This window comes from Scomber scombrus, chromosome 12, assembly GCF_963691925.1.
Source record: "Scomber scombrus chromosome 12, fScoSco1.1, whole genome shotgun sequence".
NCBI classification, from domain to species: Eukaryota; Metazoa; Chordata; class Actinopteri; order Scombriformes; family Scombridae; genus Scomber; species Scomber scombrus.
The window spans coordinates 19,308,753-19,326,016 of NC_084981.1; the positions used below are offsets into that span (position 1 = coordinate 19,308,753).

General features: G+C 37.9%; 2 protein-coding genes across 2 annotated transcripts in view; both read right to left on the reverse strand.

Moving 5' to 3' along the window:
- Positions 1 to 17,264, reverse strand: part of dnajc9 (DnaJ (Hsp40) homolog, subfamily C, member 9) — a 149,520-nt gene that overhangs the window by 27,690 nt on the left and 104,566 nt on the right. The gene's annotated exons all lie outside the window — the stretch shown is intronic.
- Positions 1 to 17,264, reverse strand: part of ryr2b (ryanodine receptor 2b (cardiac)) — a 63,445-nt gene that overhangs the window by 12,906 nt on the left and 33,275 nt on the right. The window contains 30 exon segments of the mRNA XM_062431051.1: positions 97 to 178; positions 1,219 to 1,323; positions 1,437 to 1,565; positions 1,668 to 1,756; positions 2,035 to 2,115; positions 2,407 to 2,480; positions 2,618 to 2,694; positions 3,159 to 3,238; positions 3,590 to 3,689; positions 3,947 to 4,000; positions 5,351 to 5,402; positions 6,186 to 6,298; positions 7,013 to 7,109; positions 7,967 to 8,079; positions 9,239 to 9,367; positions 10,532 to 10,695; positions 10,860 to 10,953; positions 11,056 to 11,143; positions 11,666 to 11,903; positions 12,121 to 12,441; positions 12,591 to 12,721; positions 12,985 to 13,066; positions 13,766 to 14,013; positions 14,481 to 14,541; positions 14,816 to 14,865; positions 15,142 to 15,263; positions 16,223 to 16,287; positions 16,637 to 16,752; positions 16,947 to 17,070; positions 17,174 to 17,249. Of these exon segments, the coding sequence (XP_062287035.1) occupies positions 97 to 178; positions 1,219 to 1,323; positions 1,437 to 1,565; positions 1,668 to 1,756; positions 2,035 to 2,115; positions 2,407 to 2,480; positions 2,618 to 2,694; positions 3,159 to 3,238; positions 3,590 to 3,689; positions 3,947 to 4,000; positions 5,351 to 5,402; positions 6,186 to 6,298; positions 7,013 to 7,109; positions 7,967 to 8,079; positions 9,239 to 9,367; positions 10,532 to 10,695; positions 10,860 to 10,953; positions 11,056 to 11,143; positions 11,666 to 11,903; positions 12,121 to 12,441; positions 12,591 to 12,721; positions 12,985 to 13,066; positions 13,766 to 14,013; positions 14,481 to 14,541; positions 14,816 to 14,865; positions 15,142 to 15,263; positions 16,223 to 16,287; positions 16,637 to 16,752; positions 16,947 to 17,070; positions 17,174 to 17,249 (3,355 nt within the window).

The following is a 17,264-nucleotide window of genomic DNA, read 5'->3' on the forward strand; positions in this document are numbered from 1 at the left end:
AAGCAAGAGAGACAAGCATAAAAATATATTTTAGGATTAATGCCAACTCATTTATGATCATGAATTGTGAAATAGCTGGATATGTGGAAATCTTACCCTCCAACATGGAAAGCAAAAATACAACCATGTCCTTTTGTAAATCCATGAGCTCTTTCAGGAGCTCAATTTGCCTTGAATCCTGTATTTAAGAACATGTATCTATAGTTACATTTTTTTTTTACATATTGTAAAATTAATTTTATATCTTAAATTTCACACATTTACAAGACACCTTACCAGAGCAGTTTATTATAAGAGCAACAACAAATTAACACTGTGTAGTGTAAAATTTGGGTGATAAATACTAACAATGAACAATGTTGTATCTGCTTAAAGAGTACTTGATTATTGATTGTTATTTGCTAAAGATAATCAAAAACTGAGGGCATTACGATAAAAGAGGTGTATGTGATTCTGCACTTACTGAGTGAATAAGCACATTTAATGATTCGATAAACATACCCTGAATTATATGTGATTAAATGTATTACACTTTTATTATTATTATCTTTTAAAAAGAAAAGAATGCAGTAACAAAAGTCACGAAACAGTATTGTAATTGAGATAGTATATAACTCAAAGTAAGTGGGCATCAGTCCTTGTACAGTATAGAAGAAACTGAACTGAAATAACCCCTGTATAAAACACTGAAGTTTCAAGGCCACACTGAAAAAACTCCATGCAAGTGCGACTGGAGTTTTGAATGAAATGAGCATTATGTGATCGATGCCAAGAAAAGTTCTTTTGTAAAGAATCTGATTGGTTGAAATTTACTTGGGCAAAGGGGATTTCACACTTTCCCACGATGGTCAGAAAAATCATCACTATAAAAGGAAACATTTATCTGAGATCATTGTATCATTTCTGCATAGATGCTGTCTGTATTGTTTTGGTTCCGAGGATTTATTTGTCGACGAATAAAACTCTAACTGCATTCAGCTGGACGACTCTTGGTGATTTTTCTGTTTGAATCTTTTGGGACTCTAACATCTTAAACAATGAAGTATTGGACTGTTATATTTGCAACAACAACTGCATACATATTGCTAGCAGACAAAATGAAAGAGTGCTGGGGTAGAAACTCTGCATCTCTATCATCTCTAGCAACACAGATACTATGTTTTAGCAGAGGGAAATAAGTTAATTAAATGTCAGTCAATGTGAGTCAATGCTCCATACCTGAGAGAGCTTCATCTGCATGTGGGCAAAGACATGAAGAAAACCCACCATAGCATCCCACAGCCGACTGTGAGCTAGACTCTGTTGGTTGCCAGTACACGGGCCCTGGATACAAACACACTTATAATGTGAGCATTCTTCATTTTAAGAAACATCTCAAATACTAAGAGCCACAAGGCAGATGTTGTTATACCTAGGCAACATGGAGACTGACTAACCTGGATGTACTCAGTGAGCGTGTTGAAGACCTGCTTGGCCACTTCGATGGCCTTGGAGAAGTTGTGTTGGCCGTGTTCATCAATCACATCCTTCCCCGAGTAGTACCAGTAGAAATCACTGATTGACTCCTACGGTGCAGTAAAGGAAAAAACAGTATACTATGCACTACTGCAGTTTGGTTTGGTCAGTTTGTCCAGTATCACAAAGAAGACCCATCACTGTAAGCTTACCTGTACTCTCAGTAAATAATCCACAGTTGATATAATGATGTTGACAGTCGTGTTGTTGCCTGTCTGTGTTCTCAAGTAATTCTGGAAATCTAACACATACATAAATGTATGAGCATGTTGAACAGAACATGAAAGGAGCTTTGTAATGTAACATTTCATCCAGTGTGGACAGTGTACAAATCAACGCTAAGCTTTCATTACCATGATTTAAATTAGGCAATGAGGTAAGAAGACAAATGCAAAGTCTGTTTTCATTTGTTTTTCATTCAAGTATGTGTTACAAATATGGGATCCTTTATTTTGCAGTAATATACTTTATGTGAACTTTGTGACAGTTTGACAGTGGTTTCTACGCAGGGCAAATAACCTGAGTTGTGTCCTTCACAGAGCAGCTGTAGAAGACGAAATAGGTCACAGGTTAGGTCTTTGTCAGGCATCACCTTCTCTCCTGGGAAAAAAAAAGATGGGCAGAAGATGGCAAGAAATAAAGGGATGAACGTAAAGTGAAGGAGAAGGAGTAATAGGATGGGTGTGACAGAATGAATGAAAGACTATAGGAAGAAAACAGAGAAATCCCACTAAAATGGAGAGAAGGGAGACAGCTGTGGATAATGTTCAAGAGGGAATTTAGAGTGTGAATTTAGAGTATGTTCATGGCCAGGGATCTCACAGCTGGCTCCACTGCTATGACATGGCTTCACACAAATTGTTCTTTTTTATTTCCATATGAATACAGTACCTGAGCTCTCGTCCATGGCCATGCCTAATCCTTCTGCTTTGTTCTGCCTCTCAAATGCATTCAGATCCAGAACACTGGATAGACAGACATACATATATACAAAAAGGATAAGCACATCTTTGGAGCTCTTACCATGTTTTTATCAATCAGACTGTGAAGCCTTTGTGACATTTGAAAGGACTTGTCAGAGAATTTTCTCATATTCACTCACCTACATGACTGCATGAGTCCAGCCATGCTCTGAAAGAAGCCAACATCTCGCTTATCTCTCAGATAATCCAGCATTTTCTATCACACAAAAGCATCAAAGACAAGGTCTGATGAAAGGGGAAGGTTCTCATCTGAAGCAAATTTGCTTCAAATTACTGCTTTATTAAAAGTGATATGTTCAGATGTTTACTCCAGATGCTGACTAAAGAGCCCTTAATAGAAATAGGAATAATAAACATGATATTTCACAGCTTTATATTTCTAGTCTGCTTTGTGCTTTATATTATATTAAGTATTATTGCACTCATATTTCATATTTTTCAATTGAATGCAGTTAGTCACACAGTCTAATGTATCTGCTACAATAACAAGTCTTACCTCTACTTTATTTCATCTGATTTAATTTAAATAATATTTTATTTTATAATATAAACATCTCTGAAAGGGGGACATGCCCAATGTCAAAGATACAGTGAGTATTCAAAAGCTATTTTATGGATGCCAAGAACAGTTTTTGGGGAGACACCAAAGCACTATTGTACCTGTTGAACAGTGGCATTCCCTCCATTGAGAACGGCAATACCTAGCTTCAGTGTAGGGGCAATCATGGAGCCCATGGCACCTGATGAGATGTGAAATTAATCACAATCAAAGGATGTACAGTCTGACTCAAAAGAATATTTCATAACTACAACATGATGCACATTTGAAGGAAGGGACGAATCACACCGAAGGCTAATCTCTGTTCTTCTGTTTAATCTAGAGAAACTGAACATGATCTGAATCACAAACAAAAACTTCCCTTGAGTTTCAGCCACTGAATCATGAAGTGAGACAAAGTCATGACATGACTGTGTCATGAGGTCTATAGCTCATCTAAAGAAACAACAGCTTGCTAAATGAGATGACCCTCAACTAAGCCAAAGTCAAATCTTAATATGAGTCGTTGACTTGAGTAATTAACCTTTCCTACCTTTGCTTGCACTGATGGTTTGCAGGACCATCTCAGAAGCTCCACGATGATGCAGCCTGGCCTGCTGGTACAGCAACTTCTGTTTCTCAATCTCCTTCTCCTGAGCCACAAAAAGGACAATTCATTGTCTCAATTAACACATTTAATTGCCCTTTTTATTATTCATTTGTCCTAGTTTAAGTTGTTAATACATTTGTATTCATTAAATACAAATAACATGTCTCAAATATTACTTATTCATTATGTACTATTATTACCCAGTGGAATAATTAAGATAAAAAAAGTAAATCCAATCAACTTTGAAAACTGACAGGAAGATGCAATAAACATGAATTTCAAAAGAGCCCATTCACTCACTTCAAAGCTTTCCACCTCCTGTTCTTCATCGTCATTATCCTCTGTGTGGCAACTCTAGAAGAGCAAATGTACAAACAAGGACATTAAAAAAAAAAAGGTATGAAATGAATCAATATGGAGATACAAAACCTAAAAAAACAGCTTTTCACTCATCTAATTCAGGCATCTCTTCACCAGGTCCTTCAGCGACTGGCATTAGTGCTGGAAGAAAGGATGACTAACAACAATGCTCTCCCTCCCCCAATAGCTGGCTTCTCAAACACCATGGCATTTGTACCAACAGAAAAGGTACTAAAGAGGTCAACTGCAAGAAAAAAAATCAAGACTACTGGATAAAGCTCAGGATTGGAAGCTGAAGGTCAATCTAGACCAGAAGCTCACCTTTCCAACGGAGATCATTACAAACAGTCCCCAGTCGGATCTGATCCTGTGGTCAGCCTCACAACAGGCCCTGTTCATTATAGAACTGATAGTGCCATAGGAGGATTCAGTCAGTGAAGTGAACAAACGCAAACACGCTTAGGTACTCTGATCGAGCAACTGAAGCAGAACAAAAGGACTGGAAAACTGTTGCTCCCTGTGGAGGTCACCTGCAGGTGGCCGTGTCCACCAGGCTGCTGAAATGGATGGTCTTCCAACAGGCTATCAGGTCACTTGGATGCACCTGGGATGCAGGGGGGTTGCCATTGAGCCACTTGAAGGTGTCATGGGCCTACTGTATCAATGAAACAACAAGGAGGGATGGCGCCTACCTGATGACAGCAGTGAAGCTTCTACTCTTTGTTATGAAACAAACAGAACTGAATCATTGACAGAAGGAACCTGGACTTGACTGACCCTACTGAAGTTCTGTTGTTGTTGGTTATGATTCACAGTTCGCATAAACAGGACTGAATCATTGACAGAAGAAACCTGGACTCGATAATCCTCCTGAAGTTATGTTGCTGTTGGGGCCTATAAAAAAACACCAAGGAAGCAGGGAGCCCCAACACCCATTCAAGGAATGATTGTAAAAAAGTCATATGAGTGCAACTCAGCTGTTTTTGATTGCTCTTATTTGGCATGCATGAAGAATAAGAAATATGAAAGCAATATTAAAATAAATCAGTATAGTGCATTATGTTTAGTATAGGTCTCTTTAGAGTTTATTGCTGTCAGCAAAATGTAAGTACTTTTTAATGAATATTTGTTATACTGCCTTACTGAGCACTCATCTGCCCTTCAGAACCAAGACCCTTATTAAATAAAATTGCCAGTTTCCTTATCAGGTGTAATACTATGAACATCACAGACACTCAACCTCTTTAAAATAATGCACACAATTTGGGTGATTTCATGCATGAGTTGAACACATTCACAAATATCTAGACACTATCAATGACATTATTCTCCATTTTCTATTACCTTGGCCATAATAGCAGCGTAGGAGTTATAGAGGTGGTCATTTCCAAGCTCCCTGTGAACAAGGAAGAAAGATTAGATAATATCAGTTTAATAATTGACAGATGCAGCATTCTAAAAATGGCCAGATTAATCACTGACGAGATCAAGGCAAATGTGTATCAGGTCCATATCCATTCAGTGTTTGTAATTCAGGGGGATCATGTTCATACAGTAGTTGAATGCAGCAAAGCCTCAAAATGCCCCTAAGCAGTGTGTGGATCTACAGCAGAGTGTGACCATTTTTCACAAGTCTGCCATGTGGCACCAAACAATTTTATTCCTCACACCACTGCGACTGGAATCTGGCTGATGTGATTTGATATCTTTGATGTGACAGTGCAAGTGGGAGTTTTCTCCCACCCCTGATGTCTTCATAGTGACACAGCTGACTTAATGTTAAGCTCTCAGACATGTAAGGTGCATTTTGCTGTAAGAATAAATATTCAAAAGTTAGTTTGAAAAATAGATATATTAAGCATTAGGTCAAAAGAGGTATCACAACAATGAGTGTGGATGAATAACACAAAAAAAATGGATAACACTATTGGAATACTGTTGGAATATTATGTCCATTTATGAAATTTCTAATAAGAATATGTTTTTCTAGGTGAACCTAGGAATAATTGAAACATATTAAAGGTTTCAGGAAAAAGGTTTTAGAAAAAAATGGCCTCAGATGTTGGACAAAAAAAATAATTAAAACAAACTTGATGAGACATTTGAGTAGTAATAAAAGTGGAATGGGGCATTTCTGCATGTGACGTTTTATAATGAACACACACATACGCACACACACCTCCTTTCTGTCAGGGCGCTTCGACTGAAGAGTGTAATGAGTTGTAGGAGGGGATCGATTGGTTTGGCACCTTCTTTCACATCCCTTTCTTCCTCTTTGTCGCCTCCACACAGCTCCATCACTCCTCCCTTCTGCAGTCCGAAGAGAGAGTATAGGCACCAATGTGTGCTCTTAATAACTGTCACAAACAGGCCATCCACAGCCTCTGATTGCTGACTAATACTAACACACTGCAGGTTTGCTCTCTTACAAACACACACAATATACACAAACATACAAAACATGAACACACAGCCAAAGGTCTGAATGTTTTCAATTGTTGCTAAGAGCTTCATGGTTTCACTATAGACAGATTCTTCCTACCCACCCAGGAAATAAAATCAAAGGGTTATTAAATAAAAACAATGCTGATTTATAACTATTTTTGTTCAGTAAATTCCTACTGTCAGTCAGCCTGGTGAAGACAGCTATGTCGGTCACTGTCCTCAGGAGCTCAGCTGCTAACAGACAGCTGGCTCTGAACACAGGTGGGTGTGGACTGAATGAACACAATGCTTCATTAGTACTCTTGCTTATATTGCAGAGTGATTTGAGCTAGTAATAAGTAAAACTGTATTTAGTGTGCAAAACAAATTTAAAAGGCAAAATCAATTGTTAACCAAAAGCATTTTTGGGTCATATTTGGCCTATTCATATTAATTTTAAGTAGGGCAGTTGACTATAATTCAAAATACAATCCTCCTTTAATTTTATATTTAATAATGCAAAGTGTTTACATAATTATTTCAAACTTTTACTTAGATCAACATACTTCCTTTTATACTCACAGCTAAATCCTCCACAATCTTCTCCTCAAAACTGTGGTCCTCAGCTGATATCCAGGTTTTATTGTAGCCTTGGAGGAACAGGTTGACTGCTCTGTGTCTGAGGAGGGAGATGGTAGGGTGAAAAGAAAACAGGAGATTTGATTTTGTCTGATTTGCATTAAACAAATACAAATAAGACATTAAAAAAATGGGGACATAGAAGAAAACTATTAAACTATAAATAAGCGCTGAATAGGCCCCCCTATTACTCATTCATCACAGCCTCTTATTTCTAGGTGATGATTGTTACATCCACCAGAGAGAGTGCTTAAGAGTGCTAAATTACAGCTATAATTCACAACACAAGAACACCAAATTAATGTTTTACATCACCTAAAAACGACATACAGTCACAGGCCTTTCATATGCAAATATGTTTGTTCAATTTGGACTGGACATGGTTGGGACTGATTTACATTACCTTTTTATCACAATAGAGTCTCCTATACGATGCAGACCTGCCATTTACACACCTAAATAAGTGTGTAGTCTTATGGTGCTATTGTATAGGTTCATACAGCATATTCAAGAGTTCTTTCTTTCGTGAATAAATAATTTTAATATGTGATGTGAGACTTTGGTTCTCCCCAAATGATCAGCAGATCAAAATAAAACCATCAGTAAATGTATCAAGCATAAAAAATACTTAAAAGGTTAACTTGTTAATTAACCTTAATTTAATTATTTTTCCTACCTCTTTTCATCCTTCATAATTTCAGAGGACTAAATAAGACTCCTCACAATACAATCATCTACAATAAAACCTATAAGGCACATCACTGGATCATTATCTCCCCATGACAAGACTCATTCAGCAAAAAATGAATGTTACCAATATTTAATAAGCAATTAACCTGAGCATTAACAGCAGTTTTGGGGGTGAAAATCATTTGTATAGACATAATGAGGTTGTACCTGGGTAAGTTGTAGAGGGGAGCCATCCTTAGACAGGCCACCACTGCTCGTTTTCTCTGCTTGGATAGAACCTTGTGCCACACAGGTTTTCTATTTCTCTGTGGATTTTCCACCTGAACCCAAAATCAGAGATACATGAATGCAACAAGGGGGTGCACATACACTTCCAATGACCAACAGGGGGTTTCAGTGGTAACCACTCAAGAGGTTCATGTTCATTTATCATGCATTAGCACTACAGGCATTACTTTATTGTAATAATTATTGTAATAAAACGAAAATTAATTTGTGTTTGGAATAAGGACATTTCTTATCATTTTTATCCACACCTTGTACAGCAATATGTAACAGTTGAAAAGGAAGCAAATCCTAACTATGACAGCTCTTAAAAAATTAAAGTTGAATAAGAGTTGAAACTCAGTTACACTAAATAGCAATACTATGACTAGAAAATTCCTCACTTTATGGAATTTTATACAAAAGAACGAATAATAGTAAAGTCTATACATTCTAACTTCAATTTCTAACCTAAATTGATATTGACTCAGCTCGCAACAGGCGCCTCCAGTAGTCTAGGTAAGACGAATGTCATATAGTCATGGTGTCGACAGTTTGAGTCCATCAACGGACCTTTGTTGCACATCATACCCCATCGCTCCCACCTAATTTTCTGCCATCTCCCTCTACTGCTACTATGTAAGGAAAATCCACCCTCCCGCCCCCTTCACAAAACTCACAACAGAAGGTACAAGCTGGCGTACAAGACTTTTGTCTTCCCCTTCCGGCAGTAAGAATAATTAAAAACACATTGTCACTCTTACATCATAGGCTCAACTATAGCCTATAGAAACTTTCACACTTATGGCTGCAAGCTTCCATCTGAAAATTTGATGAACAAACATTAATTAACAAACATACATTATATTAACCCAAGGCAGTGTGACAGTGAACCAGCATGTAAAATTACAGAACCCTGAAACAACGAAATAAAATGTAGTCATAATTAACCTGATCATTTACACCTGTGCTTTGCTACTATGACATGTCACTGTCTTCAGTGATAAATAAAAGTACCATTTGTCACTGAAAGCTTGGCGACAAAATAAATATGTTCTTAACGCTTTTCTCGTCACTTTAAGAGCCTAATGGTTACTTTCTGTAAACTGTAGTAGTAGTATACTGTATTACACATTCTGGCAGGGTTGAAATAAAACATTTCTTAATTTATCATTAGATATAACAGATCACGTTTTTGTCTCTTCTAAAGCTCACCTGGTCCAAGTAATATAGGACTCGAGCAATTCCCAGTATCCTGTCTACAGTCCTTTGGGCATCAACGGTGGGCCCCTGCTGGTTTGGTTGTTCTGAATAAAGGGTCTCATGCGGCAAGCACTTTGACGTCTTTAAAGAGAAAAAGCACATTTATTTGTTTTGTACTGAAATGCTGTTATCTTAGCTTTTCAATTAAAAATATTTTTAAAAAGAGGTGCCGCTCAAGAGACCCTCAATCCAGGGAAATTAGGTTTATGGCAATGAGAAAAGAGAATTAGCTGTTCAGAGCGAGCACTTTAAAAACAGGGCAGAACACATGAAAGAATGAATGAAGGAGCTTTGGTCTAAAATGGGTAATGAATACCATTAAGGAAACAAGCTGTCCTGAATCTTGCTTTCCCTATTACTTTTATTTTATTGACTTGAATTCTCATACTTTCAACAAAAACACAGACTCACTGCGAACTGTTTCATTGCCAACAAGAAAGGAGCTGGGGCTATGCATGAATATGATCACATTTCTGTTTAAAAATGGCTTATGCTAATGATAAAGGAATATTTGTGTGATTTTCATCCCTGACTTATGAATAAACATATGTAACACTGACTCATGTATTTAATATTACTGCATGCACATTCTGTACAGTACTGTGAGTATAACACATTCATGTCACAGCTTTTTTACAGGCTACAAGAGCATCCTTCAATTTGATTTACCAAACACACTTGTTGCCTTAATTAAAAGTCACATGTGCTCAGGCATGTCAATGAATATGCAGAATGTAGAAACAATATGCACTTCATTCACACTTGAACTAAAAGGTAATCCAGACCAGGAAGTCATACAACCTAAACATATCTGATTTTTCTTTTCATTTGCACTTTATTTCTGCTCTGAATGTGCATAGACTGATATATGTTGTCAATAATTTTATTCTGACCCAGAGAAATAAAACCTCAAAAAAGTGTTGTAATACAACAGTTTGTTACTAATATGAATCATTTGAATAATACTGTACTGTGTAAATGTTTAAAACAAAACAAAACAAAAAAAAACATGCAGGGTCTTTACCTGACTTTGAAGATGTAAAATACATTTAAAAACATGCTCTCGAATCTCATCTTCAGTGTTCTTCTGAGAAAAGTAAATAAGAGACAGTATTACATCTGTACAACAGGGATCTCTTAATCATACCACATTGTAGATTAACAAAGAAATATACATTATGATTCATATCTTAAAAGCTTTTGTAATGGGGACTACATTAACACTGGTCCACGTTTCCAACCAACCTGAGTGAAGTTATTCTTAGCCAACATGATAAGGCTCTGGTCACTTGGAAAACAAACCCTGAGTCCCACAGGGAGCACTCTCTTCATGGAGGCAACAATGAGAGAGGTGTGTGTGGAATAACGATCTCCTTTTCTCTTCATCCTCCTCTTCTCATGGTCTAACTGTGTTTTGAAAAGCCATTAAAATAAATAAACATGTGTCAGATTGCAAAAACATTTAGTTATTACCATAAAACCACTTTATGGTTTATTTCTAAGATGTAAAGGGTTAGGGTTAGAAATACAGTTCTTGCACATCAGTGCAAGCATAAGGTCAACAAGTGAATATGGCTGACCTTGGACATTTTGTCATTGTTGACCAAGAAAGCCAAGTTGTTGATTTCATTTTGGACCACATAGTTCTGTTCCTCCCATTTGAAATTCTGTAGCAAACACAGGTGCAAAAAATAACATGGTTGATAGGATAAGGTATTGCTTATTGACATGAGAAGAAAAATAAAAACAATATTATGTGTCATCCTCACATGAGATTTGGCCCAGAATATAAAGACCTCTGCCACCATGCTGAACAGCTGCTCAGCCTCAGGGTTTGACTGTTTCTGCCAGCTGGCTCTGAGACAGATATACCAAAATACATCACGTTATCATCACAGAATGTACAGCTGTGAAGATCATCACAGGCCTGAAATGATATCTAAATGAATCACTCAATGCCACGTGTCTCTTTTTGTATCTTTAATAACTACCTTTTTCTATATAATAGATAGATAGCTTTTATTGTCATTTCTCAAGTACATATACATAAGAAACGAAATTGTGTTTCCCTAAAACAAAAAATATATTATCGTTCATTGTTAACTCCAGAAAACAAATGGACATTTGAGTAAGTAATTAAATCATGAAGATATACCATCTACATCATCTCAGCTAACATTGTTGGCAATTTAATGCTCAAAAGGCTTGTGAAGGACCAGATGATTACCTGCCTCTGGTGGGGTGATATACAGTATATAGTACAACATTTAGTCAAATAAATTTCACTTTTCATTGAATCTAGAAACTGTAAAAAAATAAATAAAAAATAAGCTTTATGGCCACTTCTTCATATCTGAGCTTTGCGGCGGTATGACTTACCGATTACAGTCCACAAATGGGATAAGGAGGGGATAGAAGGCATAGAGGTCTCGCACCAGCACTGTGAACTTCTCCTGTATTTGCAACTCTGCTTCAGAGGCATCACACCTTTCGGCTTTCATCTGCTCCTCCTCTAGCAACACACATTCTGCCCTCTTCCTCAGCTTCTCCATCAGTGGTAGGAAGTGGCTCTTTAACAGCTCCAGGCGAGCTTTACATATGATTGGCTGAGAAAAAACTGAGATATACAGTACCAGTCAAAAGTTTGGTCATACCTTCCCATTCCCTTGAATGAGAAAATGTGTCCAAAACTTTGACTTGATACACTGTATGACTGACATTCATACTAACATGATTGTTAATAGTGAGGAAAAGAAGGAATGAAAGGCATAACTGATGTGGAATAAAGAAATATATTCAGATGTCGAAACAATAATTGTATGTGATCATAATACCTGCCAGCTGTTTCATCCATTCACAATGACTAGCACCCACATGGTTGTGGATGATTCGAAGGATGTAGCCAAGTAGGTCACTACCATGCTGAGGAATGACAGAGGTGCAAATTGGGTTGTGTGGCTGGCCCTCGGGGCCCCAGTTCCACCAATGGGAAATGTAGCTGCACAGCATGGGCAAGGTGACCTCCATGACATGGATGTAGTGAGCCTGGAAAGCTCCAGCTCCAGCACCCGCCAACTCCTCCACTTCTCCCAAAGCTTGTTCCAGAGAAGGCAGAAGAGGACACATGTCTTCCACCTGATCCTGCAGCTCCAGGTCTAGCAGAAGCAGATATGGCAAACAACACATAGAAAAGAGAGGGATAAGATAAGGGAGGTGTGAAATGTTCAGGGAGCCCAAAAATTAAAGGGCAAAATGGATGATAGGAACAGTGTCTATTCAGTTGTGTATTTTGTGTGCCTATTACCTTCTTTGTCGTTAGCACTCATGGTGTTATAGATAGAGTAGGGGTTGTTTTGGTTGAGAGCTGGCTCCAGGAAGCACACAGGAAAAGCTCTAGTCAGGGCTGCTAGACAAGCACCTGCTGCCCGCCTCTGCCTGAATAGAAACTCACTGTTACATAGGCACAGCACTGAGTGCTGTCGTAATCTTATCAAAAACCTCAGAGATTATTTACCAGTGGCTTTATTTTCTCTCAGAGGCTCAAATATTTTCTTAACTTCACTTAGCCTCATTATACTTATTTATAGTCAACAATAGCACATTATGTATATAAACACAGTGTTACGGTAACATTTAAGAAGCCACTTTTTTAATCAGCACATATTTGGCCTGGAATCACTTTGCAAAATGAGCAATACCCCTCTATGTAGATGCTGCCGGTGGTGCCAAGAGAGTAGAGGTTGTTGAGGATCCTGTAACAGGACACCTGAATACTGCCCACTGGAACGACAAAGTGATACTTAGAGCTGAGATCCTCGCTCTTTCAGAAACAGTCAAGGACACAGAAAGGGAAAGCTGATAGCACACAAACAAAAACAAAAAGGACTAGCTAGATAGCTTGTGATTTAAGTAATGAATGATTCCTGGAAGGTCACAATATTAGTAAGGGTGACAATATGCTCCTGCTGCTCTGTGGCCATGACTGAGACATTTAATGAGACTTGGTTTCAAAGATGTGGAAGGTATGAAGTTGAGGGCAGAGCGTCCCTACATGATTTCAGGGGTGTGGAAACCAGCTGTTCATCCTGCTCCTTAGCATATGGAGGGAAACAAACAAGACCAGTGGAAAGGCATATGGCAGTGGCTGAATATTTACTATTGTGAGACGACACAGGAAAGTATGCAAATGTACTACACTTTTAATTGTGTATTTTAGGGCAAAATAGGAAAATATTCACCTGGAGATACAAAGTCATATAATTATTTTAGAATATTTTACAATCTTCATTATACATTTTACATTCTGAATTTTCATAGTTCATAGTTCATAGTTTGGCTGAGATTCTGGGAGATATGCATGACATTTAGGAACACATTTATCTCTGAAAAGAGCAGTGGCAGTAGACACTGAACAATTTACAAATGCATACCACATTAATACTCTTCTTGTACGGTGGCCTATACTGAGGTAATTCTTACCCAAAAGGTCCACTCCATAGTTTTGATTACCAAGATGCTGGAAGAGGGAGGTGAGGGTGGGAAGAAGGATGGAGGTTGTGTAACTGAGAACCTTTCCCAGTCCTCTCGCCTGTTGACCTCTACTCTGGGGCAAAGAGACCAAGGTCACAGAAAGGTTTTCCATTGTCATCTCCAGGTCAGCTGCAGCTCTCTCAAAGAATGAATGCAGAGCTGCCTGAATCGACTCTGGAGCTGATTTCATCAATGTCCTAGGGCCAAAGGGTGAAAAAATGATTTCATTTGACTGGAGGAACTGTATATGTTACAGAAAAAAAATGAATAATTGAATTTTTTAATACATAAATTATATTGTAGAAGGAGCAATGTTCATTTAAAGTGTATAAAATTTAAATGCTAAAGGTGTCTTGCATTGTCTCTTTTGGCTAGCTAATACAAAAATTAGTTAAGTGGACCGAATCAGGTGCTGATCTATCTGGCAGACAATTCAAAATGACATCAACCACTGCAGAGCCAAGATTGTACTTCTAGCGTCATGCTTCACAGGCATTGTCTTCAGGGAGTAAAAGTGATATCAACCACAATTAGATAGCATCAGTGTATCAGTGGATCAATTACAACAGTCATCTTCAGATATGGTGGTGTGACACTGTTGTGACCGCAGGCAGTGCAAGGAGATCGATTTAGGCAGAGTGTGACTGTAGTGCCATCTAGCTACCTGGCATCCAGAGCCTGCGCCAGAGCATGGAGGCAGCTTGCGACTGATGATGCTTCGTTTCCTGGGTAAACACACGCACATGCACACATCAAAATCAAACTATGACCACATATATGCAGACAAAATCATATGCAACTACAGAGCTGGTGTAAGTGCACTCAAAGAATTACATAAATACCAGACAATTACTGCATCTTAGGAATGCAAAGTGCAGAAAATTACATAAATCCTATATAATAGTCAACAATGAAAGTGCTAGCCAAGGTAGTAACAAATAACCAAGCAAGCGGGACAAATACATGTCTGAATAAGCTTTATTTCCAGACTATGCTTACCAAAGAGAGATATCCTGTGTCTTACTAGAGCTGTAAGCTTACAAAAGAGGCTGAATGTGAGGAGAAAAGACAAGTAAAGTAATCAGGAGAGAGTGGTAAAGTAATTAAGGGACACAAAATCAGAAGAATGACAGCGCAGAACAATGAGCTTTATTCTGCATAAACCCTTAAATTAAATAAAAATGTTCCATTATTATCCAAAACATATCAAGAGGAATTGTCCCATAACAATATGAGGTGCTAGAGAATAATACATCTTAAAATAGTACCAGTTGAATGAGCTGCATGTTCGGTATACTGTATGTTTTGTTAGGCATGACACCTACCTTGAAATCATCTCCTTTTCCTTTTTTGAGGCATGGCTTCTGTCAATATTCGAGCAGAGAGAAATGGACAGGAAATACAGACGGTGGCTTTTCACATATTGTTCCAAGAGAGGAAGGACAACCTGTTGATGAGATAAAGACCAATGGTCACTTTCTAAATCAAGGGTATACATTTCCTTAAATAAAAAGTCTCAGATTACCTTTGCTATATATTTCTGTTTCATGGAAGAAATTTAAATCCTTACAACATTCTTGTGGATGATTATTCCAAATATACCCCATATTAATATAAGATTTCTGGCTAGTTTCAAAGTTTGACAAAACATTTTTTTACACTGCACTTCATTGAAGCCATTTCACATTTAGATTTAACTCAAAGACCACATTATGAAGTACTGATGCTGCCACTTTTATGACAGCATCAGTGCATCAATTGAATAATTCTAGAGATCTTGTTTACCACTTGTTCATGAACACATTTTCTTGTAATTCAAGCAGAAATGTCTTATGATCATGACTACTACTTTTGTTTTATGAAACCAAGCAGTGCCTTCCTGTTTAACATGAGCTTTTAATGATGGACCCAACATGGTCTGTGAAGAAAAGAAGTTAAACATTGTGTACTCTATTAGCTCTTCTTATGAAGCACCGAAAATTCACAAGTGTGGGGTGTAGAGATCTGAGGCATGACCGGTCACAGTCTTGGTTGACTGGGTCTGACTCAGGGGGTCCCATCAATGAAAAATAAACCCCTTTCATTCGCTGCCTCCTTAGAGGCAGAACTGTGTGGGAAGCTTTAATCAATGTCCTGATGGCAATCGACACACCCACATGGATTTTCAAAACGGTTAAATAAATTACACAGCCACAAAGGGTTTTACTTAGAGGGGTTGCCCATGGCAACCATTTAACAAAACTAATTAGATGACATAAATGAAATCTGAGAAAAAAGACAAAGAAGAAGAAGAAAGAAAATGGCATTTGGAAAAAGGATATTGGATGGGTTAAATCAATGCTAAGGATTCCTTATCAGACAGAAGATTTTAGCTGTGTTTTTATATGCATTTGATCTAAGGCAAACCTTGGGGAAAAAATGGTCTGGAGCTCTCTCTACTTTAGACATCTGTCCTCTGGCTTGTTTCACCTCTGTAAAAAAAACAAAACAAAAAAAAAAACAGACAATGAAATACTGAATACTGTGCCGTCAAAGACAGCAATGATACTACAGACAAAATAGGAAAACATAAATAATCACAGTGTTTCATTTTTTTACACAGGGAAGTGCAAATTACCACATAGGTTGACATAACAAGGCCTATTCTGAACTATCTTATAAGGGTTTAAATCGAAACTACCCTGAGGCAGACGTGCTGAATGTAGACTCAAGGGACTTGTGAAGATTCAAGGCCCAGTCACATTCAAAAGCTTATAGTATCAGGTAGAAAGTATACTAAATTTTTTTTTTCTGTAACATTCATGAGCACAATTATGTTACCCAGCTCCAGTATGTGTTCTTGGGCCTCCTCGGTGTAAGACAGCAGCCGCTGAAGGAGAGTGTAGCCAAAGCAGTTGGCTATGGCTGGAAAGTCAATCTCCACTGTCTTCCGATCCCTTTAGTGAGAAAGAAATAAAATACGGCCAATAACACACAAAATAAACAAAAGAGACTGAGGTCTGATTGCTATGATGCCTGCCAAACGATGCGAACAGAGCAACCGAGACATGATAATGAAACACCTCATTTGCGACCCACTTCATGCATATCACCTTGCCTTTTTGCAATCATAAGCTCAGAGTGTACTCACCTCCACACAGTGTAGCCATTGATCTGGAGGAATTTAAGGACATCCTGGGCTCTCTCTCTCAATTTAGTCTTCTCCTTGGCAGTAAGAGTATCATAGGGCACAAGCATTGAATGGCCACCTCCTCCTGAGGAGACAAAAGGGTGAATACATAAAAATGTTGTTGATTGCTCCGTTCTACCTAAGGGGAGGAGATAAGAGGAGAAAAATATGAATGGTTAATATGGTACCTTTACTCTCCAGTTCTAATTTCTTTCTTTTAGCCCAGGCATTATGGTAGTTTTCAGCCAAATGTTCAGCCATACCCTATGAGAGAAAAGA